Raw genomic sequence first — 26,108 nt, 5'->3', positions numbered from 1 at the left:
TAGCGATTTTTGTCATGACCATTGAAAAAGAGTCTTCATAAATTCTTCTAATTTCTCCTTAATCATGCTTCTCAAATATAAAATAATTACAGTTGACTTCGGAACAGCTGAAGACTATTGCAACACCGTATTTAGTTAACTAACCATAATGCTAGCCTGTCATCTCCTAGCACAAGGGTAAGTTAACTAGACGGGGTCGCAACTGATACTGAAGAGGGACGACTGACGAGTCACCGCCGGCGGCATGGTCACTGGTACTTCCAAGCGAAACTCGTATTCAATACCTATCTACTATACTATCTACCTATGTATATGTTTAGTAGGTACTCACTCCTTACCTGTCACATAGCTCGTCAATCGATAATGAACTGCAACACAGGTATCTATTTTGAAACTGTCCACGTATTAGATACACAAGACAATAAAACAATGCTGGAAAATGATAAACTATATATTTAGTTACTCTAAAACTGTTATAATTACGTCGCATAATTATTTACAACATCTTGCTTGACAAAGTGTATTAAATAATGTGCATTATAATATTAAACTTACTGAATTATAAGTAACACGAAACTAATTCGCCAGGAACGAATTAAGTTTATGAGATTCGATAATGTTGAAGATAATCTTAATGTCTTATCGGTTAGTCACCCTATTCGATTGATTGAGATTCTGATAGAAGAGAATTATTTTCTTAGTTGATAAAATGCAGAGACTTGCAACAATTAACAATACTTGCTTAAAGCAAAAATATTCAACTTTATATTTTTTTATTACTCGCAATTCATAAAGAGAAAGTTCAAATGACTATCTAGGCATTGACACTTGGCGAACAATTATAACATACAGCGATTTGACTTGTCGAGTGGTTAGCGAAAGAACTCCCGTCATCTGTCGGCAGTCGGCACGCATGATGTAACTTAGAATAGTACAGTACAACACACTTGTTATCGTTCGGTTGGGATTGTGACACTGGCCTAGGACTTGAGCTCCGCTCTCCTGCAGGTCCGCACGTTGACCGGGAAGAAGACGTTGAGCTCGATGAGAGTGGCCAGCACCAGGAACAGGGCGTACATGGCCAGGCAGGCGCGCCCCACCGCCGCGTCCAGCTTATACTTGTTGAACCAAAACGTCAAATACAGCATCAGAAGCGTCGACAGCAGTGATATCGCAGAGTACTCCAGCCCCATTGAGTTAATTTTTACCTGATGACAATGACCCATTATAAGATACATCTGATAATCAAACAACTTACAAAGAAATCGCTTCGCAATAATATACGCAGTCGCTACTTTCGCATAGACAATAGTTAAATAAATACAAGTAATGGGTTTCAAATAGACTTTCGCCTCAGCAAAACTATTTTTAGATTCTGACCAGATAGAGTCCAGGTTCGGCAGGTGTGAGCGACGCCTTGATGAGCCACGGGAGCCCCAGGCACAGCAGGATGTCGAATGTGTTCGAACCGATCGAATTACTGATCCCCATTGATCCGTGCCCTGTATGTAAAAAGTATACTGATAGAGAATTCCTTAAGGCACTAAGTAATACTAATAATCATTGGTGCTGATTAGTAAATTTACCAATGAACGGCGAGACACTTTCAGAGCATGAAAAATAATTAAAACTCATTATTTTGCGCATGCATTTTTAGTTAGGTACGTTGCAGAGTGCTGAGGTTACATTTAATTCAGCACACCAACCAAATAGGCACCACAATGTAATGAACTCTCATGCGAGTTTTCGCACCGTGTAAATAGCCCCTTACCTTGCTTAGCCACGATAACACTCGACACGGCCTCAGGCACCGACGTCCCGGCAGCCAGGAACGTTATACCCATCACGGAATCAGGTATCATCAGTGTATCCCCTAAATAATAAAAAATATAATTAATAATACATTAGACGCCAAAATGCCACTAACTGTAAAGGCTACTAATGTAGCAGAACAAAACAGATGTTGATGACTATTATGAAATTAATAAGCGGTTATCAACTATTGGTGTTCCTATCTTACTCACATGTTAGAGAAAGAGAATAATAGTTACCAGTAGCATATCGCACTGAAAATATGGCCCCTTTAGAAGCCTCTTTAGAAGTCCAGCTAAGAGCAACTCAAAATTTTAACCGAATTACGAGTACCTCTCTAGTGCCGAAAAAGCAAGAGATGTTAGAAGTGAAGAGAGTGAATTACTTATTCGCATAATAAGTTTACACACATACCTATTATAGTTATCATCCAAGCGACTACATAAGACAGAGATCCAATCCACACGATGCACATAATGAATGTTAAAGGAAACCAATTTTTGAAACGTGGCTTCTCGCAATCCGGGATGGTGAACAAAAACACCAAGTGAATGGGCCAGGTGACGAACCATGTGGTCTGAAAAGATATAATTACCTATTAAGTTAATTAACACACAATATTCGTTTGCTTATTTAAATAGCCACTGAAAATCGAATCAAGTATTACCTACCTACAAATGTTTTAAACGATATATTTAAAATATGGGTTTTTAGGGTTCCGTACAAAAACGGTAAAAAGGAGCCCTTATATGGTGCGACTGTCTGTCTGTCTGGAGCTGAAGCTTCAGCACTGAATCACACCTCGGACAATGGCGATTAAATATATGAAAGACGCGCTTTCCTAACTCACATCCCCACACCCACCCCAGCACACCCAGTCTAAGCTCATGTAGGTGAACGCGTACCATGCTTGTATGAGCGTTTTTTAGAGGCGGTAACAGTGAGGTAACCGAGAGCGGGTGGGCGTCAGTTTCAACATCCCTGCGGGAGTGGTCTGAATACTGTACGGTAGTACTCTTTATTATACTGTGACTGTACTGTGCAATTGCTACGAATATGCAATGAATTAATGTACCTACCTGTAGGTATCTGAATAGGTGGGATCAATAACTCATGTAACAAAAGTGGTACCGTGGATATAAGCATTACCTGCGTAAACCAACTCCTTTTAAACGGGAATTTCCACAAAGAGTGTTCATACTCCTCTGAAGCGGGTTTGACGGTCTCCGGCGGCACGTGATGCGGACTATCATCGGCATAAGCAATATCATCACTTGCTCTCTCAATATCTAAGCTGATTCCTTTATTCTGTTCATCTTCTTGTGATTTTCCGTATTCTTTATCGTTATTGTAAACTGGTATTATTGCTTTGACATTGCCATTATGCTGACAGTGCTCCGGTGATTCAATTTTAGTCGAGCTCGTGGTTTTAGAATCTTTTATTTCTAAAAAATAACAAATATCTTGAATAATATTTTAATCTTGGTAGTAGGTACAACTTTCAGCAGTCAAGGTGCTCCCAAATATCTGAACAAACCTCTATTGTCAAGGCGATAAGATATGTTGAGATATTTTTTGCGCGCCCCAGCCGCTCAGGCCCCGTAGCCGAATGGCATTTCTACGACGCAAAACAAAAACGAAACGCCGCGAAAGGTAGTCTAGCTCTGTTGCGCCAATACGCAAGAGCGATAGAGATAGATATCTACTAGCGTTTCGTTTCTTGAGCGTTTCGTCAGCGTTTGTGCCATTCGGCTACGCACCCAGATATATCTAATGGAGACTGTACAGTGATAAATAAATTTAAATACATTTTTAAATTACCTTACCTATAACACTGTCTGACTTTTCATCGGTTTTATTCATAAAGTTCTTCAGGCACTTCCAACTACCTGGAATTTACATTATCAGTATGTAAATAAATTCAAACGCCTGTATTTAAACATAAATGTGTATACTTCAAGCGGAATCTTAGACGAGGATTAACTTTGTAACCCACTTGACTTTGAATAGCACTTTATGATACATAATTTTTAAGAAAAAAAAAACCGCCTTCCTTTGGGGTTCTGGTGATAAATACTTTCAAATGTTGGATTATGTTATCAATTCGTCTGTATATTTTTTAATGTTTGTTATTCGATATCTCCGTCATTTCTGAACCAATTTTGAAATTTGGATGATTCTGAAGTACTTACAGATGATAATGATTATCAAAACGGAACTCTAACCAGGGGCGGCTCACTCTTCATCAACAGTTCCACTGCACCAAATGTCACTGTTCTGGACGTAAAAGTGCATGCTGTTCTTGTCAAAATACCAAAGTCACTATAAGTGTGCCGTTCAGATTTGAGGAGTTCCGTTCTGACCATCATCAGCAGTTCCACTGCACCAAATGTCACTGTTCTGGACGTAAGTGTAAGCTGTTCTTATAAAAATACCAAAGTCACTATAAGTGTGCCGTTCAGATTTGAGGAGTGCCATTCTGACCATCATCAGGAGTTCCACTGCACCAAATGTCACTGTTCCGTACGTAAATGCATGCTGTTCCTTTAAAAACACAAAAATCACCATATATAGATTTGAGGAGTTCCCTCGATTTCTCCAGGATCCCATCATCAGAACTGGGTTCTGAGAAAAATGGGACCAATCTGTATGCATATACATTCAATCAAAAAAAAAATTTTCAAAATCGGTCCAGTAACGACGGAGATATCGAGGAACAAACATTAAAAAAATAAAAAAAAAAAAAAAAAAAAATACAGACGAATTGAGTGTCATTCACGATGACGTGTGAATTTGTTAAATTTAACCTTTAAATAGTCGCATGTTAATAAGTTTCAATGCACGCGTTTTCTTCAATAACACGATCTTACGACTAAGATACACAGTATTTGTCGGCCTCACCTTTAGCAAAGTTCTGTATCGATTTATCGTAATACATAATGCAGATGTAGACTCCATACAGCATGACGAGGAGGAAAGCTTCGTACCAGAGCACGTATTCGTCGTGCATGATGCATATGAGGATGGAGACGGTGATTCCGTACGCGAGGCAATCTCTCGTCAGTGGCCACCAGTCGAGAGGGACAACCTGCAATTTAATTTAATCCATACTAATATTATAAATAGGAAAGTATGTGTGCCTAACATATATAAATAAATATACTTCTGCATATTACATTTTCGCAAAAATCAATGAGTAAAAAGTTTGGAGCAAATTTTGGTGCAATGTAGCCCCGTTTTACGGTACCTGATCTAATTTTACTATTTATTTTAAAGACACACTCGTCGACAAGACACATCGCGGTCACTAATAGTTGTTATTCTATAACATAATACTCGTACTATTGTTATGAATCCATACTAATACTAATATTATAAATGGGAAAGTGCGTGTGTCTGTTTGTTTGTCCGTCTTTCACGGCAAAACGGAGCGACGAATTTACGTGATTTTTAAAGTGGAGATAGTTGAAGGGATAGAGAGTGACATAGGCTACTTTTTGTCTCTTTCTAACCCCCCACTTCCCTAAAATGGGGGGTGGAAGTTTGTATGGAGCATTCCGTTATTTTCGAACTTAACGCGAGCGAAGCCGCAGGCGAAAGCTAGTTATGTATAAAACATACAAATTTTGGCAAATTTTCTTATACGGTACAATCAAACAAACAAATCGTAACAAAGGCCTTTGAGATGGGTGGGTATAAAAAATCTACAAGTGCAAGGATCTCGTATATGTACAGACAGCTGAAGAGAAAAGAAACCACCTGCATAGAAGTAGTAGTAGTAGTAGTAGTAGTAAACAATTTATTGCTCAGAAGAGAAAAGAAACCACCTGCATAGTAGTAGTAGTAGTAGTAAACAATTTATTGCTCAGAACAAATTACAAGTACAGTGAATAATTACAATGGTTATGAACAAAGGCGAGCTTATCCCTTTAAGGGACCTCTTCCAGCTAACCTTAGAATAACTGAGAGAGGAAAATAGGAAATGGTAGACAAACACAACTAAAGTGCATCGGCATATATACAGAAGTCAGTATGTAGTATGCAAAGATGCTAAGGAAACAGTACCATTCCAGCCCCAATCCCACAGCAGGCCGCGACGGCCAGGATGTTGAAGACAGCGGAGCCGACGATGGTGCCGACGCCGATGTCGCCCTCCGTGATGAAGGTGCCGATGACGTTCACGAACAGCTCGGGGGCCGACGTCGCCGCCGCCATGAACGTGGCGCCCGCTACGTCGTTGCTCATGTTTAGTGCTGGAAATTGAGAATACAACTGTTTATCGATAATAGAAAATTATTGGCTGAATTCATTCACCCCTTTTGTCCCGGTTACCAAACCAGAGATTGCAATATTATTCTGCCTTGTATTTGACGAGATTGAGAATTATGTAGCAATTGTAGCATATCATTAACATCACACGACCCTCTTCACTACCCACTTTTACATTTTAACTCACATTCTCCTGTTTTAAATATTGTGGCATGCATAAGTGTTAATTATTTGTTATTTGAGTATATTATTTTTTTTGCTTTTCCTTCTTCTTTCATTTCTTGTTATTTTTTGTATGTTTTTATTTTGTTATCAGTTCTGTTGTAATTACCTATATGCTTGTACTTAGTCTTTAAGTACATGATAATGTAGGTGTAGTATTTTTTCTCCGGGGTGAGAGCCTGGTGATCTGTAATACAGGTCTGAACCTAGTTCAGACTCCAGTCTCTCACAAAGGATTTTCAACATCTTGTCTCACCTATTAAATTGTTAATTTAGTTAATTTTAGTGTAAAATTCGGAATCCTTTGTGAGCTGATAAATAAACATTTTTTTTTTATTACATTTCTCCAATTGAAATATTTTGCTTTTGGAGAATATCCTGCAATATAGACTTTGACATATCCTGTCCTCTGCAGCTACGAAGAAGTTATTGTAAATGAGCCATGAGCATTGAGCAGTCATAGAAATATGAGGATGTGGATTTCGACCGCACCGTGCTGCCGCTGCGACTCCGTGAACAGCTCGGGGGTGAAGACGTCGATAGACGACGTTTTCTATATACAGGGGTCTTGATTAACAGACAGACGGGGCAAGGAGAACTAAAATAATAGGACACTAACCGTGGCATATTCTGTCTACCGCAGGCACGAAGAACTTGTCGCAGACGACCGCCAGCGCGATGAACAGGTACAGCGATATGAGGATGTGGATGACGACGGCGCCGTGCTGCCGCTGCGACTCCGTGAATAGCTCGGCGGGGAAGTCGTCGATGGCCGGCGGCGTGCAGTTGCGGCCCTGCAGGTACCCGTCTGGAAAACCACAAGTAGCACTTTAGAGTGAAGACTCATTTAGACGGCGCATCAACTCATAAGCGATTTTAGTCACATTGATGGATTGCTGTAGTAATACAATTCTGCACACCGATGAAGTAAAACTCTCATGCGAGTTCTTACAGAGAGTAAATAGGCCCCAAGGGCTGATGCTAGTTTCTTGCAATCCTTGTTGTCTAAACAATTTGATATGCCTAACTTAAAAATATACTAGGAAAGTAAAAAAAAAAACATATGATTTGCTATTATGTTTGTGGACGGAAACTAGCGCCATGACGCTATATGCAGTAACCATGGGAATGGAGTCTTAAGTCCACAGCTAACTTACACAAGTAACTGAGCTCCGTCAGCGTCACGTTTCAGAATTCAGATCGCTGGAATCCCAAGGAAACAGCCCTCAAAATCGCTATTAATATTTCATTATCCGTTTAGTGATTTAAAAATGCGTTAAGTAGGTGTTTTTTTTTAATTTGGGAAAAAAAATTGTGAGTATGCATTCGTTAAATGAAACGTACGTAATAATTCCCACATTATCCCATACATTTTATACGTTGAGAAAATTAAGCTACTTCTGGCGGCCTAGGGATCCTGTACCTATAAGTTTATTTTTCCTTACTTAAGATAAGGTGGGGAAAAACTGAAGGACTTTTCTTGAGGGGTAAGATGGAATATGAATTCCGTATAATCAAAGAAGATCTAGTATTAAAGTATTATAGAGAGTTACTGAAAATGTGTAATCAATCACAGTGCATAGACTGCCATCTCTAGACACAAGCTTAAACCTTTTGAACCTCAGTTTTGACAATTTGGCCCATATTGTTAGCTTGATATGTATTTTAATGTCAAATATTAATATTAGCGCCATCTAGCCGAGCGTTCCCCAAAGGTGTAACGCCTCTAGGCCACCGTACCTTTTTCTCTATGGCTTTGAGGTACGTTTTTTTCTTAGATCTTATCCGTCTATACGGAGTTACATGTCTTTATTTTCAAATTTAACTATAATTTATGGACAAAAACTGATGGTTAAATGTAGGTACTGTAACTTATCATCTTCATGAATATTTTACTGTCTTGTAGAGACTAGAATAGACGACGTCACACTACTTATTACTCGTAGTAACAGGAATGGATGTACTTGACCCGAGATCGTCAATTAATTGACTTCATCAAATAGAATCATAAATTACTTTATTTCATGCAAAGGGAATTATTTAATTGCTGTAATTTCTTTGACCTATGGATACTCGGAGTATGGATATTAAGATGTATTAACTACGAAATGATATGTAGGACAACAGTACTTACTATGCGAAATCAGATCTCAAAAACTTTTGGTCACTAGTTAACCACATAATTATACTCTTTTGATGGACCGAGAGCCCAGGGCTGCCAGGCCTTTTCTCTTTGTCGAGTATATTCGCTAGTTCGGCTCGACGGCCATTTTCGGACAAAAGATTAAAACAATATTAACACTGACTTGCCTCAAGCACGACGATAAGTAGTACTTTTTATTATACTGTGCCTCAAGGCTGATTTGTGTAGTATGGTATGTGTTAGAAAATACTGATACGAGTCATCATTGCATTGCTAGCGAATGATAATGTTCATCGCCAGACCATTTTCACCATTTGCGTGAGGATATCCTGTGGAGTCAAGTAAGCACTAACAGACCGACAGTCTCAAAGCCACAGTGAATGGTAGCATGTGTACGGCCAATTCATGCTGCTCATAGCAGAGTTTACCATCAATAACACTTCCTGCTGTTAAGAACCGACTCCAACGAAGAGCAAACGAGCCAATCGTGAGTAAATTGTCTCAAATTACCGCTGCACTGCCCTGCTTAACTGAATTAACTGATTTTAGGATTCTAGGTTGTGTTTGCGAACGTCTTCGTGCGAGTCCTCATTTACGCGATGATTTATCTTTTATCTCGTTTAGCACAGTCAATGTAGTAAATTTGCACCACGCATGGCCAAGGGCGTATTTTGAAATTTGGCTCCCCAGGCCAATAAGTTTCACCGCCCCAGGGGCAACAATTTAAGTAAAAAAAATAATATCTTTAAAAATCCGGAGTGATCAAAATCAAAACGTAACTAATAAGTTATTACATGGTAGCATGTATTTCAGTAACTATAGCTAACATATAGGACATAAATGTAAAGATAAGCGTAGCGATCGCAAAATATTTTCCATAGACTTTATTTAAATTTGATAGATGTGGAATCTGCGCTGGGTTATATTTCTGGGTTAGCGAGCGCCACGATCGCGAAAATTTTTCAATAGTAATACCGCAATTTTATAAATGTAAACTGACTATTTAACAGGGCAGGATCATATGTCTTAAAGACTTGAAATCAAAACGATAATAATAGGGGATATTACGCAAAACTCTGCGCAGAAAGCGCTGCTGTCAGATTATGATGGCCTGTGTGAGTCTGTGATAGTGCTACAATTTCACGGCAGAATAGTGCCGCAATATTCTCTATAGGTAACCTAAGACATATTTCATAGATGCCAATTTGTCTAGAACCCCTTATCCAATTTTGAAAAATGAGGTGTCGATTGAAAGCGTATAACATGCTGATTAAGATTTCTTATACGTGAAAAGTATAGTTTTGTTAGTTATTTTTTAATTAACAATAATGCAAAAAATCCTTTTTTTTACTCTCTTTTTTGATTTTTGTGACTCAAAAAGGCAATGAAAACGGCCACTTAGCTAAAAAATATGTTATATAAATCATTTAACTACATTATTAAGCTATCTGTTGCTTTTTAAATTTCTACGATCGGATAATAAATAAGCAAACTACAACCACATACCTGTAGGCGGGGAGTACCGCTTGACACGCGTTCCCATACATTCGGCGTCTACCAAATTACACCTCGCGCAAAATTCGTTTCAAGCAGATATACCTCTAATCTTATTCATCGTAACCTACCAATATTGGTATCATTTGAAAGTACAATTAAAGTACTTTAAGAAACAATGTCAATCATTTTCTTAAAATCAATAATCGCCAGTCTGCGGTGGTTACAAAGAAAAAAAGTGGGTATGCAATTTGACTGGTTTCCTAGGTTTGATACCCTAGACGAGTTTAAAAGGGGAGGTAACGGTGACATATGGGTTGTTCTCTGGCCTAAAAGCTACACACGAGGGTCAGGGGAGTAAAAACTAGGGTTTAAGTTTAGTTTTAAGTTATTTTTTCTTTTATTTGTTGATTTTATTGTGTTGAATTTTTTTGTAATTTTATCAAGGATACACGTTGGTTTCTTTTGCTGAAAATTCCCTTTTTTATGAGAAATGTTATGAATTTTATGGCATTTTCCGATAGAGACTAAAATTAACTTTCAAATAAGGCCACATAGTCATACTTTTACTTATATAATATTAAGGGTAATACCAAGTAATACCGTTTGAACTCAAACGACTTAGAGGTGCGGTTTTTTGACCCAGTAGGTATTAAAAAGTAATCGTAAAATCAAAACGATTGGACTTCGGTCGTTATACACATTAAATCACTAAAATGAAGTTACCTATAATGACTATGTGTGGCACTGAGGAACCAGTGAAGTCAGGTCGATGGATTGCTACACTGCTGCCCCGCTTGCACTACTTCGCCGGGGCTATTACCCTTAATATTATATAAGTAAAAGTATGACTATGTGGCCTTATTTGAAAGTTAATTTTAGTCTCTATCGGAGTTAATTTTAGTCGCTTGGACCCTTTGACTCGATCCAGAGACGCGCTGTACGAATTGTCGACGATCCCAAACTCACAGGCGGTATTGAACCCTTAAGTCTAAGGAGGGACTTCGCCTCCTTATGTGTGTTCTATCGCCTGTACAATGGGTTGTGTTCTGAAGAACTGTTTGACATGATGCCAACGGCCACTTTTCATCATCGCACCGCTCGCCATCGACAGGGCGCTCATCCACACACCTTGCAACCTAAATGGTCGCGCACCGTGCGGTTTCAGAGGAATTTCCTCCCACGAACGCTCCGGCTGTGGAATGAGCTCCCTGTCGAGGTATTCCCGATGAACTACAGTATGGGGTTCTTCAAAAAAGGAGTGTACAAGTTTCTAATGGGTCGGCAACGCGCACGTGACACCCCTTGAGTTGCGGGCGTCCATAGGTTACGGTGACCGCTTTCCATCAGGCGGGCCGTATACCTGTTTGCCACCGACGTGGTATATAAAAAAAAAAAAATGCCATGAAATTCATAACATTTCTCATAAAAAGGGAATTTTCAGCAAAAGAAACCAACGTGTATCCTTGATAAAATTACAAAAAAATTAAACACAATAAAATCAACAAATAAAAGAAAAAATACCTTAAAACTAAACTTAAACCCTAGTTTTTTTCTCCCCTGACCCTCTGTATAGCTTTTAGGCCAGAGAACAACCCATATGTCACCTTTACCTCCCCTATTAAACTCGTATAGGGTATCAAACCTAGGAAACCAGTCAAATTGCATACCCACTTTTTTCCTTTGTAACCACCGCAGACCGGCGATTATTGATTTTAAGAAAATGATTGACATTGTTTCTTAAAGTACTTTTCATCACATTTGCTGTTTAAAGGTATCATTGCGTCTACGTGTACTGAAGCATAATGTACTATTTTATTCCCAAGGGAATAATGGATTTAGTTTTAAAAATTAATACAATCCGTACAATACTTCAGGCAAAGGATGTTTCAATCTGCCAAGGATTTTTATTGCACAACCAAAATTTTACTATTAAGCTATAAAATATATTATACGGTATGAAAAATGCATTTTATTTATGTTTTACAATTATTTCAGTGTGTTTTGCATTTATTTCGTAAAATTTAACTTAGATAAATTGTTATAATTTACAATCTGACAATATGCTCTCTACTCGCGCTTGACCGCGTGCGTACGCGAGGCACCAACCGTTGCCTAGCAACGGAGAGTACAACAGATATTTAAATGAAATAAGTACAATTTTAGTTTAATTATATGATTTATATGCTTTTTTGAACGTTGCATTTAATTTATATGCAGTATTTTCGTGTTTGTTTTCGTTCAAAAAGTGTTTGTTATCAAAAACAATGGATTTAATATGAATAATCTGATGTAGATCAAAATACACTACTGGTCGCAACGCCGCCGGTTGAAGGTTTTGCCTTATGACTGTTTCCTCTGTATTTTTCTCTCAAATGTGATGAAAAACATTGTGTGTAACTCGGGGAGTATGAATATTACTAACTCGAGTCTTTAAATCGCTCCGGCAAGCCGTCGCGATTTAACTTACTCTCGTTAGTAATATTCAACTTCCTCCCCTTGTTGCACAATGTACTATTAATTGTACTTTCAAATGATACCAATATTGGTAGGTTACGATGAATAAGATTAGAGGTATATCTGCTTGAAACGAATTTTGCGCGAGGTGTAATTTGGTAGACGCCGCATGTATGGGAACGCGTGTCAAGCGGTACTCCCCGCCTACAGGTATGTGGTTGTAGTTTGCTTATTTATTATCCGATCGTAGAAATTTAAAAAGCAACAGATAGCTTAATAATGTAGTTAAATGATTTATATAACATATTTTTTAGCTAAGTGGCCGTTTTCATTGCCTTTTTGAGTCACAAAAATCAAAAAAGAGAGTAAATAATTTTTAAGAAAAAAAAAACAGTCGCCTTTCGGGTTCTGGTGAAAGCTACTTGCGAATGTTGGATTATGTAGAAATGTGTAAGTATTTTTTAAAACTGCTTTTAATGCTTTAATTATTAGATGGAAACACAAATGAATATACGTATAACGTTAAGGTTTGAGGAGTTTCCTCAATTCCTCATGAATCCGATTATATTATAAGAAATCGAAGCTTGACAAACTTTGACTTCAAAACATATGCTTAACAAACATAACTAAATAAATGTCACTGTTCTGAACTTAAATGCATGCTTTTCTTACAAAAATACCAAAGTCACTATGAGTGCGCCGTTCAGGTTTGAGGAGTTTGGTTCTGGCCATCATCAGCAGTTCCACTGCACCAAATGTCACTGTTCTGGACGAAAGTGCATGCTGTTCTTATAAAAATACCAAAGTCACTATAAGTATGGCGTTCAGATTTGAGGAGTTCGGTTCTGACCATCATCAGAAATTCCACTGCACCAAATGTCACTGTTCTGGATGAAAGTGCATGCTGTTCTTATAAAAATGGCAAAGTCACTATAAGCGTGCCGTTCAGATTTGAGGAGTTTGGTTCTGGCCATCATCAGCAGTTCCACTGCACCAAATGTCACTGTTCTGAACGAAAGTGCATGATGTTCTTATAAAAATACCAAAGTCACTATAAGCGTGCCGTTCAGATTTGAGGAGTTCGGTTCTGACCATCATCAGAAATTCCACTGCACCAAATGTCACTGTTCTGGACGAAAGTGCATGCTGTTCTTATAAAAATGGCAAAGTCACTATAAGCGTGCCGTTCAGATTTGAGGAGTTTGGTTCTGGCCATCATCAGCAGTTCCACTGCACCAAATGTCACTGTTCTGGACGAAAGTGCATGCTGTTCTTATAAAAATACCAAAGTCACTATAAGCGTGCCGTTCAGATTTGAGGAGTTCGGTTCTGACCATCATCAGAAATTCCACTGCACCAAATGTCACTGTTCTGTACGAAAGTGCATGCTGTTCGTATAAAAATACCCAAGTCACTATAAGCGTGCCGTTCAGATTTGAAGAGTTCCGTTCTGGCCATCATCAGCAGTTCCACTGCACCAAATGTCACTGTTCCGTACCTAAATGCATGCTGTTCCTTTATTAACACAAAAATCACCATATGTATGCCTTTCAGATTTGAGGAGTTCCCTCGATTTCTCCAGGATCCCATCATCAGAACTGGGTTCTGAGAAAAATGGGACCAATCTGTATGTATATACATTCAATCAAAAAAAAAATTTTCAAAATCGGTCCAGGAACGACGGAGATATCGAGAAACAAACATAAAAAATAAAAAAATAAAAAAACATACAGACGACTTGATAACCGTCCTTCTTGAGATATGAGGCGACGGTTAAAAAAAAGGATTTTTTGCATTATTGTTAATTAAAAAATAACTAACAAAACTATACTTTTCACGTATAAGAAATCTTAATCAGCATGTTATACGCTTTCAATCGACACCTCATTTTTCAAAATTGGATAAGGGGTTCTAGACAAATTGGCAAAAAATTGAAACCCGGGACCGGGATCTTTGTAACGTCATAGTTAACCCCCCCACAGTCTGAGAATGCGACAAGTCATTATTTCGTACTCAGTAAAGTCTACCGATCACAACGATATCACTTGTCAGCAGTATACTCTCCAGTCACATCAACTTCAAAACTAGACGACTTTTTTCAATTCCGCCGCCTTACTACACCACTACTTTAAAAATAAAAATGAATGATAATTGACATATTAAGTAAATCCTGCGTGATAAATTAATATCGTAAAACACTCACTAACGAAGATGTAACATGTGTTAGATTATGTTTAAAGTCAGCAAAATATTGTTTTCTCAAACATGCAATGAAATATTGTCTTTATATGATGTAATGTACTATTTTAAGTACTTGATTTTCTAAATATTATTACAGGATTTTATTTAAAATTTCATTGGGTTGCGCGAGTTTACGTTTTGTGGACGCTGTCATGTGTCAAAAAGAGGTTCTTACAGCTCTGGGACAATAATATTTATTTGACAGATGTTGTATAATTCTGTAATGAAGAACATTGTATTTATTTTGTAATAGCTTGGTTTATGTTCCGATTGTCATAATACTAGCTGTTGCCCGCGACTTCACTCGCGTTAAATTCGAAAATAGCTGAATGCTCCATACAAACTTCCACCCCCCATTTTAGAGAAGTGGGGGGTTATAAAGAGACAAAAAGTAGCCTATATCAATATCCATCCCTTCAACTATCTCCTCTTAAAAAATCACGTCAAGACGTCGCTCCGTTTTGCCGTGAAAGACGGATGAACAAACAGACACACACACTTTCCCATTTATAATATTAGTAATAGTATGGATTCATAACAATAGTACGTAATACGTATTATGTTATAGAATAACAACTATTAGTGACCGCGATGTGTCTTGTCGACGAGTGTGTCTTTAAAATAAATAGTCAACCAAATTAGATCAGGGGGTTACCATGACGTACTAAAGACGTTCAGTTTAGGTTGAGAGAAAGGGACACAGCTATAGCAGTTACATAGCTCCGTCCCTTTCTCTCAACCTAAACTGAACGGCTTTAGCACGTCATGGTAACCCCCCAGGTACCGTAAAACGGGGCTACATTGCACCAAAATTTGCTCCACACTTTTTACTCATTGATTTTTGCGAAAATGTAATATGCCGAAGTATATTTATTTATCTAGGAGCATTGTTACCCGGTGTCTAGGTAACATTGCTCCTGGACAGAATTTATAAAAAAAGAGTGTAGTTTATAGTTTAGAAATCAGTTCTACCCCCTGCTCAATCGAATAACGGCATCAGATAATCATTAAACTTAAGAAGCTGTAACATTTTAATTACGCACTAGCTCACTATACGTCAGACCAAATAAAAATACAGAAAACTATGTCTGGGTGGATCTATCGCTATGTGATTCGATTGTTCCGTAATATTTTGTACTTAAATACCAGTATCTTTTGTATGACGCCTGAAAATAAAAAAAAGTTTTTTGCTTGTAGTGTAACTTTTTATTTGTCACTTTTTTGATAATGTGTATAAGGGTGGATTTGAATAATTCATTAATCAACCATTCATTTTGATTTTGAGGCAATCAAACCATATTTAAAGTTACCCATGGGGGAGCAAAGTAGCCCCGTTTTACGGTATCAGAAAGTACAAGAAAGGTCATTGAAGTTTCATTCATTAATGTAAATTGTAGACGTATAGTCTCATATCAATAACCTTATCAATCCTATAATTGATGAAACGCGTTGAAATATCAGGTAAGTATTACAATATATTAGGCGTTAAAACTACAATTGAGAGAAGAAAAATATTGGACCATCAAGTACTTACTCATATAACAAATAAGAATGAATTTTGACATACTTTTAACTGTATAAGTAGATAATTAAAATTCCAGTACGTACCTACCTACTTATAGTATTATCAAGGATGTTTATATAGGATTGACTATCTTCATACTAAGAATCGTACATAATTTTTTTAGCGCTACCTATTAAATACTATCATAACTACCTATTAAATACAATAACTACACTGATGATGATGATGCCTACAAGTTTCTTTTTTTTCTAAATGTGTATTGACTAGTTATCATGATACTAAATTAATAACTAAATATGTCATTTGTTCTTATAAAAAATAAAAACACGCATTTGGGATAAATATGATTTTTGCCACTTCCGCGGCTGCGAAACAGCGCCATCTAGTTTTATTCCTAAAAGGACCATACATTTGAGGGGTACACTTTTTTGTATGGGCTTTATCACTTTATCAGCCCCGGTATATGTATATTGATTCCTTGGTATTATTTTACGATTTTATTCTGGTTAACTGGATTACCCTGCGAATAATTTAATTGAATAGGTTGTGTTGTGAAGTAAATTCATCAATCTAAATGTTTTTAAAAACGAATTCATAGAATAGGCTCATCTGAAGGGAATTTGGTAGAGTGAAATAAAATGGTAGGTGTGTAGTTCTTTTATGCGATGATCGAGTGTAAAGAAAATGATTTGACTCGTCAAGCTCATTGCCATTTTTGATACAATCGATGATGGCATTCGTTCAATTATATCTATAATAATAGTTATATATTTAGGAGATCTAGGAAACGGCTTTAAATATTTCAATGAAATTAGGAATGGAGTTATGCGTAGGTGAAAACTCGACTTATCTCTACGATAATGAAAATTTGGAGTTTTGGAATTATATGTTTTCTGAACAAGGCTTTGTCTCCCAGATATTTTAAATAAAATTTCTGTAATTAATAATAACTTGGCCTACCTACTAAGAACAAAAATAAATTGATGAACTAAGAAACTAGCGGAAGTTGGCATTATGATCGGGTAAGGCATAATTCTATTGGATGCTCTTTCTATTGCTTACACTATAGCGAGAGTGCTCGATCGACTCAGCGTCCTTAGAACTTTTCAATTTAAATTGAACCTTCACCTCGGTGAATGCTATTGAAGAACCGAAGAATTGTCAGACCGTATGTATCTACATAGTAATTTTAAACTACTGAAAATTTTGCGGATTTTTTATTTTTATTTTATTAATAATGTTCATTTTAAAAACTTGTATGCAATTATTGAGAAAAATGAGGAATACCTACTTTTGCACTGAAAATACAACGCCTACTGCCAGTGTTTTGTCAGTAGGCATGAACTTTCAGCGCAAGTTTATTTTGGGTGAGTTTGTAATAGTTATTTGTTATACAAGAGTGCAAAGTTGTATTTTAACGCCGAGTGTGGAATTGAATAACGAGCAAGCGAAAGGATTCATTAGTTGAACCACGAGCGAAGCGAGTGGTTCGAGAATAGAATCCTGAGCTTGCGAGTTTTTCAACACACGAGAAGTAAAATACATTTGCACCGTGTGTAACACAAAATTTTTCCCCTCACTATAGCGAGGAAAGTGCAACGCAAAAAACGCCTTTATCACTGCTTCCAGTAGTTCCACAGGTGGTAAAACATCTTCATCACTAGATTAACCCACTTTTATCAATTTTAAACCAGAAAATTTGCCTCTATTCAAGGTCAAATTACTTAATCCACTAGTGGATAAAATGCGTTTTTACCCGCTGGTATTAAAGGACAAAACACGTGTTTCCGAGCTAGTGAGGGGAAAAATACTTTTTAGCGGGCGATAGGGATGTACGATGCCGGTGCTACAGTCATGTACATGTACAGTCAGCAAAACTATTCGCTTTGCTAGCATACAACAATGTATGCAGGGGTGTTAACCTATTGACAGCTCGTTCATTCAGAATGTTGACGTCAAATCTTTCTAAATCTTAAGCCGGTCACGTGAGGACGCGGAGCAGCACTGCGCTCTGACAGCCCTGAGGCGACGATGGCCAATTGACAATTTGCGCGAGTACCGACCGGATGAGGCTCCCCTTCTGACTTTAGGAGCGACGGCCTAATCGCGCCAAATACATTTACCTTACTGAGACATTTGCCATCTCGGTCTTCGAGACCAACTTAACAACATACCCGTGTCTGTTGCCGGCTACCTATTTATGACTCTGGTCTAAATTGTATGAAGAAGGATTGTCTGAATATTTGTTCATTCAATACTTACCCTTATTCAAAAAAATCGAGCTTAATCGCATGGCCTATTAAAATTGATTATTCTTGAAATTAATGAAACCTTTATTTCAAAAGATAATTAAAAAACAAACTACATAATTTATCAAGTAGTGCGATGAAAACATATTTCACATTTATAATTTTGATGCGATTGTGTGTCTCGTGTATTTGTGGTAGGTATCTATCAAATGGATAAACCGATTTCGATGCGTGTTAACGAGCGCGAAAACGTGTTACGTGGTTTTATTTGAAGAGTAAGAGTATCACAAAATACCCAATTACATAAATGAAACGATAATGTACCTAACCTCCTGGATCCCTGGCAAATTTTTGTGCTTTTGAATGTAGAACTTTCTTTTATTCTTGTAAAAGTTCAAACCTTACGAGGGCACCAGGACCCAGGAGGCTAAGGCATATTTATTTGTACACAAAATATTACAATATACATTTAGTTCAACATGAATTTTGATATTAATTGTTTGTAATGTACCTAATGCATTAATTAGGCAGTAATCTGCTCGTGGCGGTCGGCCCCGAGAGCCACAATTGGAAAAAGATATTAATGACCATCAGATGAATAATTGAAGAAGTCAGTCATCATCGATAACTACTTGAAGCAAACTTGGTCTAGAAATAGAGGCGCTCCCCGGCTCGCAATTAGGAGCTAGACAGGAGCGGGACGCCAAGCTCGCGTGTCACTCATTGGAAAAACAAGAATTGCTCCAAAGTAGGAAACAAGTAATCTAATAATGATCAACTTTATACAGTTATGATGAATGTTACCCAATACAAGTGATGCCTGTATTCAGTGTTTACCAAGGCTTGCGCTTATTTTTGGGCACTCCTCTTTATCATCACAATAAATAAAGCAAGTTCGCTGTTAAAAAAAGGGTGCGCCGCCGGTCTACGATAATGTTTTGATTTGGCTGACTCGCGAACGACAGCATTAATTCGTTTACAAAAAGGCCAGCCCGCATGGGCGCATACGCTCGTAGTTGCCCCACCCTTAGCCCGATACCTTAGATACCTACACCAGAATACAATTGTGAAAATAACCACTACAACTCCTTGTAATTGTTAATAACCTTGTCATTACAATGTCTATTTAAGTACTTACTCCAATTCGCCATGTAAACAAATAAGTTGTCTGACATGTATTGATTAGCGTTATCATATATTTTTAAGGAACTTCAACCCAGTCCGACATAGCGTAGCCTTTGGTCTTTTGTACTTACGATCATCGAAAGAGGAGCTGTACCAGCCCTGAATCCTCTACATACCAGCAGTAAAAGGCGATTGCGATCGCCCTCGACTGGGCCAGGCAGGAGTCACGCACGAACCACTATATTCACTTTCAATAGCCGCCACCCGGACAGCAGGTGATATATGCTTCTCCAGCTTCATTTAAGTAATTCACTCCTCTGTAGTAAGTGCCCTAGCCATTCACGAGGAATTGGACGCACTTCCGACCTCCTTCCATATAACCTTGTATGTGAAGCAGAAGAACATATGACCGGCCGGTGCTAACCACACGAGACCGTCGCCGTCGAAGTCACCCTTCGATGATAAGATAAGAGTCGTACCTCGATCGGAGGTATTCATGTTGACGTGGTGTGGAGCGCGGCGCAGGCGACCGAGGGCGTCGCCACTAGCGTCCGAATGCCGGCGCTCACGTTCGAACGGACATAATGGTCCCGTCGCCGGAGAGCTCGTCAAAAGAAGAATACGGGGGCCAATTATTTATTTCCATACAATACACGTACGTCGGCCGGCGGTCGGGCGCAGTCCGAGAGTGACTCCCTGCGCGAGTGAGCTGGACGCGCGGTTGTGTTCGCAGCCGCGCTGACTCCACGCTCCCAGCCGCTCCTCACACCACATACGTACTTACATTTCTCACATTAACGTTACAGTCGTGAATGACACATGTATGTATTTATAATTTTGTGTTTTCATTCCATGCCATGATAGTTCGGCACTCTTTATTCTAAAATCTTAGACAGCCAGAAAACTCGAGCTAATTTAACACAATTAAGTCCGCCGGAGCAGTGATACCAATAATCCAGTAGGTCAAATGTCAATTTGATCGGCCCTTTTTCTTTGTTGTCGGATCATGAGTTGTGTCGTGCCGACACGCAACTTAAACTATAATGATTTAACTCACTTAAGACACATGAGCACAGGTAGCTACGTTTTCGCACACATTTCAACTTCCCAACTTAAAGATATTATGGGTACCTTTGAAATCTTCAATATACTACAACTAAATAAAGATTATCTTTATTTCACGGATCGCTCTGGCCTACAGGGTAGTGGCCTACAAAGGTGTTGTTCCTAGCTTCCTGGGTTCAAATACCGGTAAACACAAATTATTCACGTAATGAGGACCGGTTTGTTTTTGTCATGGGTATTTTCTATGTATAGGTACATCATATTTAAGTATTACAAACATGTCTGCCTGAGACTAAGCTAGGCCGATTTTTCACCCCCGAAAATCGTTAGAGCTCTTTCCGAGATCCGCCGGTAGGTATATATAAAACCTGACCAGAAATATAAATGACCACGCGCCATGTTGCGGAATTTCATTAGAACTAATTTCTTCATACTAAATTGAACTGTCACCGCATACATCAGAATAACAGCACCCTCCTGACAATAGTCATATATTTCTGGTCAGGCTTAAACTCGTAGGTGGCCTATTTTTAACCGCCGCCTCATCCTCAAATCTCTCAAGGAAGGTGGTTTTCAAGTGGTCTGTACCTATGTTTTTTTTTTTAATGTTTGTTCCACGATATCTCCGTCGTTACTGGATCGATTTTGAAATTTTTTTTTATTGAATTTATATGCATACAGATTGGTCCCATTTTTCTCAGAACCCAGTTCTGATGATGGGATCCTGGAGAAATCGAGGAAACTCCTCAAATCTGAAGGGCATATATGTGGTGATTTTTATGTTTTTAATGGAACAGCATGCATTTACGTAAGGAACAGTGACATTTGGTGCAGTGGAACTGCTGATGATGGTCATAACGGAACTCCTCAAATCTGAACGGCACGCTTATAGTGACTTTGGTATTTTTATAAGAACAGCATGCAATTACATCCAGAACAGTGACATTTGGTGCAGCGGAACTGCTGATGATGGCCAGAACCGAACTTCTCAAATCTGAACGGCACGCTTATAGTGACTTTGGTATTTTTATAAGAACAGCATGCACTTACGTCCAGAACAGTGACATTTGGTGCAGTGGAACTGCTGATGATGGCCAGAACCGAACTCCTCAAATCTGAACGGCACGCTTATAGTGACTTTGGTATTTTTATAAGAACAGCATGCACTTACGTCCAGAACAGTGACATTTGCTGCAGTGGAACTGCTGATGATGGTCTGAACGGAACTCCTCAAATCTGAACGGCACGCTTATAGTGACTTTCGTATTTTTATAACAACAGCATGCACTTACGTCCAGAACAGTGGCATTTGGTGCAGCGGAACTGCTGATGATGGCCAGAACCGAACTTCTCAAATCTGAACGGCACACTTATATAGTGACTATGGTATTTTTATAAGAACAGCATGCATTTAAGTTCAGAACAGAGACTTTGTTTGTTATGAGATTTGTTATGTTTGTTAAGCATATTGAGTTTTCGAGTCAAAGTCAGGCTTCGATTTCTTATAATCGGATTCATGAGGAATTCAGGAAACTCCTCAAACCTTAACGGTATACGTATATTCATTTGTGTTGCCATCAAATAATTAAAGCATTAAAGGCAGTTTAAAAAAAATACCTACACATTTCTACATAATCCAACATTCGCAAGTAGCTGTCACCAGAACCCTAAAGGCGGCGGTTTTTTTTTCTTAAAAATTATTTCAAAGTTGTCCACCCCACTTTTTTTGGATTTAGAAATTTTTATGTGGTTTCTCAGAATCGCGAGATCTTTCAATCCTAATAGGAGAAAAAAACTGTCCCAAGGTTTTTTCCCATTCCGTTACTTACCATTTTTTCATACATTTTGTATGGCGGTAACGGAATAGAAGGTTTGAAAAATGTATGGAAATCTTGAGACATCTTTTTTCTCTTATCAGGATTGAAAGAGCTCGAAATTCTGACTATGAATCGCGTAAAAAATACCCATATTACAAAAAAAATGGCCCAGGTAAGAGAATGAAAATCAATATTGGTAAGTACATATAAAAGTTTCTCACTAGTATTTCCGTAAAGCGATTGCAAACAGTTATATAAATAGTAGTTAGTTAAACATTGAATGGGTATCGTATAATGTGTATGTACGAACATGAGTAAACTTTTCAATCAGCGGAAAGTTCCTTGGCCACTTCAAGAGTTTAATCTACAGATAAGCTTCAATGTTTTGAATGGAATTTTTCATGTAACTGATAATTACACTTACAGCGTGTATTTTTAACAGGATATAAGTTCATCCTTGACACCATGAATTAAATAAACATTTCAATGAGCGGACTGGATTAATAAGATTACTGAATAATACGCAATGCAAATATACATTGATTAGTCGTGAAATAGGCATTGATCAACACTACCTAATCCACATATTTTTATAAGGTGCATTAGGGTAATTCCGAAAGTCGTTTAATTACGAAAGGCGCATAAAAATCGCCATTATTTCCATCATATCAAGATTCCCCTTTCGGAATTACCAGAGCATTTCTGTCATTCGATTACCCGAATGCACCTTACCTACTTATAGTTTATATTTTTTGTTCTGTAACCGTTTTTATTGTTCTGTAACCTACGCGGAGCACCAAAATTACTATCGGTGCCCTATTACTAATTTTTCGCGGTCCGTCTGTCAGTCCAGCAGTATTTTTGTTTGCCATTAATAACAATAAAAAATAAAAGTAAACAAAAACACACAATCGAATTGCTAGCTTATTTATGAGATTTAACTAGAAGTCGATTAAATTAAATAAGACAATGACCAAGGATTTTCGCTTGATCCTGTCATACCTATTTCGCCTATTTCACTTAATACTCGTAAGTCGTAAATGATGTTGTAAGGTGCAGCATTAGGGTAATTCCGAAAGGGGAATCTTGATATGATGGAAATAATACTGATTTTTATGCGACTTTCGGAATTACCCTAATGCACCTTACCATGGGGTCTCATCCGGAACATCGTATAATTTAATGTCAAACCAAAATCATAGATGGCGCTACGTGCCACGATTAGCCATTATGACTTATTTATTCAATAAATTTAAAGGTCTAACAGTCTACAGATACCTAACCCCATACTAAAAATGGGCGCCGTCCTAAGTATTCTAGACCTGTGTACTAAATTTAATCCACACTCAAAGAGCTAGATGGCGCCAGTAGCCACGCGTGGCCAACAAAACTCTTATCAGTATCCTACGTCGAAATAGTCATCAAACTGCAACATCTTGCGACATCTGTTTTAGCTTTCACGCACTAAACATACAACGTCATGTGCACGTTTAAAGTCAGACATTACTAGATGGCGTTGTAGACATAGCCTACCAGTGGATTGTATGCCGCGTGGTTTGTATGTGTGCGTGCAGGTGGTGCGCAATGTACGTACGCGCTGGGTCCCCTCATCAGTGTGCGTAGTCGAATGCACACGTGCTCACGATAATATTTGTTTCGTTGTATCTATCTACCTCTAATTATAGCTCTTGCGTACTTGCGCGACAGAGCTAGACTACATTTCTGTCGGCATATGGTGTCGACAATTGCCATTCGGCTACGCCAGCTGCTGAGTAAAATATAGCACGCACCTATTATTATTGGTATTATTTTGTTGAGCCGTTTTATTATGAGTCCTGTAGCACATTGTTGTTTATATAACCTCGTAAGGACGTCTTGTTAAACCAAATGTTAAAACTCCAGTTTTAAGTAGGTAACATGAATAACAAATTATTTAGTTTCTCTAATCAAATTGATTGCTCTATAAATTGATATAATCTGTCAAACAAGTCTGTCAGTAAATAAGAACAAAGAAAACTATAGATATCCTTTTCTATAGCACCCTAAAGAAAAGGACGCGTGGTGACCTGGTGACGTCTTAGAAAAGTTATTTTGTTGGGTTAGTATCGACACAGATCGACTAGAGAGAGGTAGTTTATCGATACAATAAGTTCGAGAACAGCATATTAATGCAAGTTAAAATAAATCATGTAAATAAAATTGTTTTTATTGAATTCCGTTAACTTTAAGGGAAGATCAAATGAATTTAATGTCTCTAAGAAACTTAACTCTTACGGTTATCGAGTTATTAAAAAAAATAAAGATAATTACTGAACATGTGTATGACTGCCTTTACCAAACATAATTACTGAACACGTGTGTGACCAATTCCTAATGGCCGCTGTACACATATGGCCAACGGTTCCACCAACCCTTTGTGAAACCCCTTGGCCAAGATAAGAGCCGCTGTTTACACATTGGCGAACCAATCACTTGGCATTGGCTCTTCATGAAAGATGGACGTGGAATGGAAAAGTCTAGGAAATTCTAGATCATAGACGTTGACAGAAAAATTTGATTAAAAAATAATAACCCCGTAGTAAAATTAAATTATTTGAAATATTAACAATTTTTTGAATATTATGATAAGAGCATTTATCTTTTTTAGGAAATACATTAAACATTTGCAAGGTTATTTTATTTCCTAAAATCTACACTATTATTGACATAGATAAACTTATTATTTTCGTAAATATTTCACTACCGTCCTCTCTGACGGCTGACGACCAACTGAATGAAGCGCCAACGTGTAAATGTCAAAACAAAAAACATTATGGCCCCTGTACACACATGGCCAACGGTTCCACCAACCCCCTTGGCCAAGCGTGTAGAGGGCTACTTGGCCGTAAGTTGGCAGTTGGCGCTTGCGCTTGCCGGCCAACCGATTGGTGTCGGTTTTTTGTCCACACATCAAAGGATCTTGGCGCCAATGGCCAACTACGTTTATGGCCGCTGTACACATATGGCCAACGGTTCCACCAACCCTTTTTGAAACCCCTTGGCCAAGATAAGAGCCGCTGTTTACACATTGGCGAACCAATCACTTGGCATTGGCTCTTCATGAAAGATGGACGTGGAATGGAAAAGTCTAGGAAATTCTAGATCATAGACGTTGACAGAAAAATTTGATTAAAAAATAATAACCCCGTAGTAAAATGAAATTATTTGAAATATTAACAATTTTTTGAATATTATGATAAGATCATTTATCTTTTTTAGGAAATACATTAAACATTTGCAAGGTTATTTTATTTCCTAAAATCTACACTATTATTGACATAGATAAACTTATTATTTTCGTAAATATTTCACTACCGTCCTCTCTGACGGCTGACGACCAACTGAATGAAGCGCCAACGTGTAAACGTAGTTGGCCATTGGCGCCAAGATCCTTTGATGTGTGGACAAAAAACCGACACCAATCGGTTGGCCGGCAAGCGCAAGCGCCAACTGCCAACTTACGGCCAAGTAGCCCTCTACACGCTTGGCCAAGGGGGTTGGTGGAACCGTTGGCCATGTGTGTACAGGGGCCATAATGTTTTTTGTTTTGACATGTGCAGTCAATCACTTGACACTAACTTGAATGTTATTCGTAAGGGTCTCTCACACTAATAAATTCATTTGTTATGTATGAAAATGATGAAAAATAT

General features: G+C 38.1%; 1 protein-coding gene across 4 annotated transcripts; it reads right to left on the bottom strand.

Annotated features, from left to right (window-relative positions):
- Positions 1-454: 454 nt before the first annotated feature.
- On the bottom strand, positions 455-20,237 carry LOC125241409 (sodium/potassium/calcium exchanger 3). Of its 4 annotated transcripts, none has more exons than XM_048149884.1 (10): positions 20,017-20,237; positions 6,923-7,111; positions 5,878-6,065; positions 4,714-4,900; positions 3,639-3,701; positions 2,962-3,257; positions 2,227-2,389; positions 1,772-1,873; positions 1,381-1,502; positions 455-1,208 (listed from the first exon to the last, which is right to left on the bottom strand). In XM_048149884.1, the coding sequence occupies exons 1-10, from the start codon at positions 20,033-20,035 to the stop codon at positions 981-983; spliced, it is 1,557 nt and encodes a 518-aa protein (XP_048005841.1). In that variant the 5' UTR covers positions 20,036-20,237; the 3' UTR covers positions 455-980. The 4 variants fall into 4 exon arrangements, with proteins under 4 accessions (XP_048005841.1, XP_048005839.1, XP_048005842.1 ...); XM_048149882.1 differs by lacking the exon at positions 20,017-20,237 and adding an exon at positions 19,714-19,924; XM_048149885.1 differs by lacking the exon at positions 20,017-20,237 and adding an exon at positions 19,669-19,792.
- Positions 20,238-26,108: the final 5,871 nt, after the last annotated feature.

This window comes from Leguminivora glycinivorella, chromosome Z, assembly GCF_023078275.1.
Source record: "Leguminivora glycinivorella isolate SPB_JAAS2020 chromosome Z, LegGlyc_1.1, whole genome shotgun sequence".
Taxonomy (NCBI): domain Eukaryota; kingdom Metazoa; phylum Arthropoda; class Insecta; order Lepidoptera; family Tortricidae; genus Leguminivora; species Leguminivora glycinivorella.
The sequence above is the reverse complement of the archived record's forward strand: the minus strand, read 5'-3'. Positions and strand labels throughout refer to the sequence as shown.

Bases quoted from the DNA above. Each gene is read 5' to 3' on its own strand.
- LOC125241409 (XM_048149882.1), bottom strand. From the start codon at position 19,837: ATGAAGCTGGAGAAGCATATATCACCTGCTGTCCGGGTGGCGGCTATT. The intron at 3,702-4,713 runs GTGAGGCCGACA...TGTAAATTCCAG, and splicing joins GATACAGAACTTTGCTAAAG to GTAGTTGGAAGTGCCTGAAG. The intron at 1,874-2,226 runs GTATGTGTGTAA...TTTATTATTTAG, and splicing joins TTGGATGATAACTATAATAG to GGGATACACTGATGATACCT.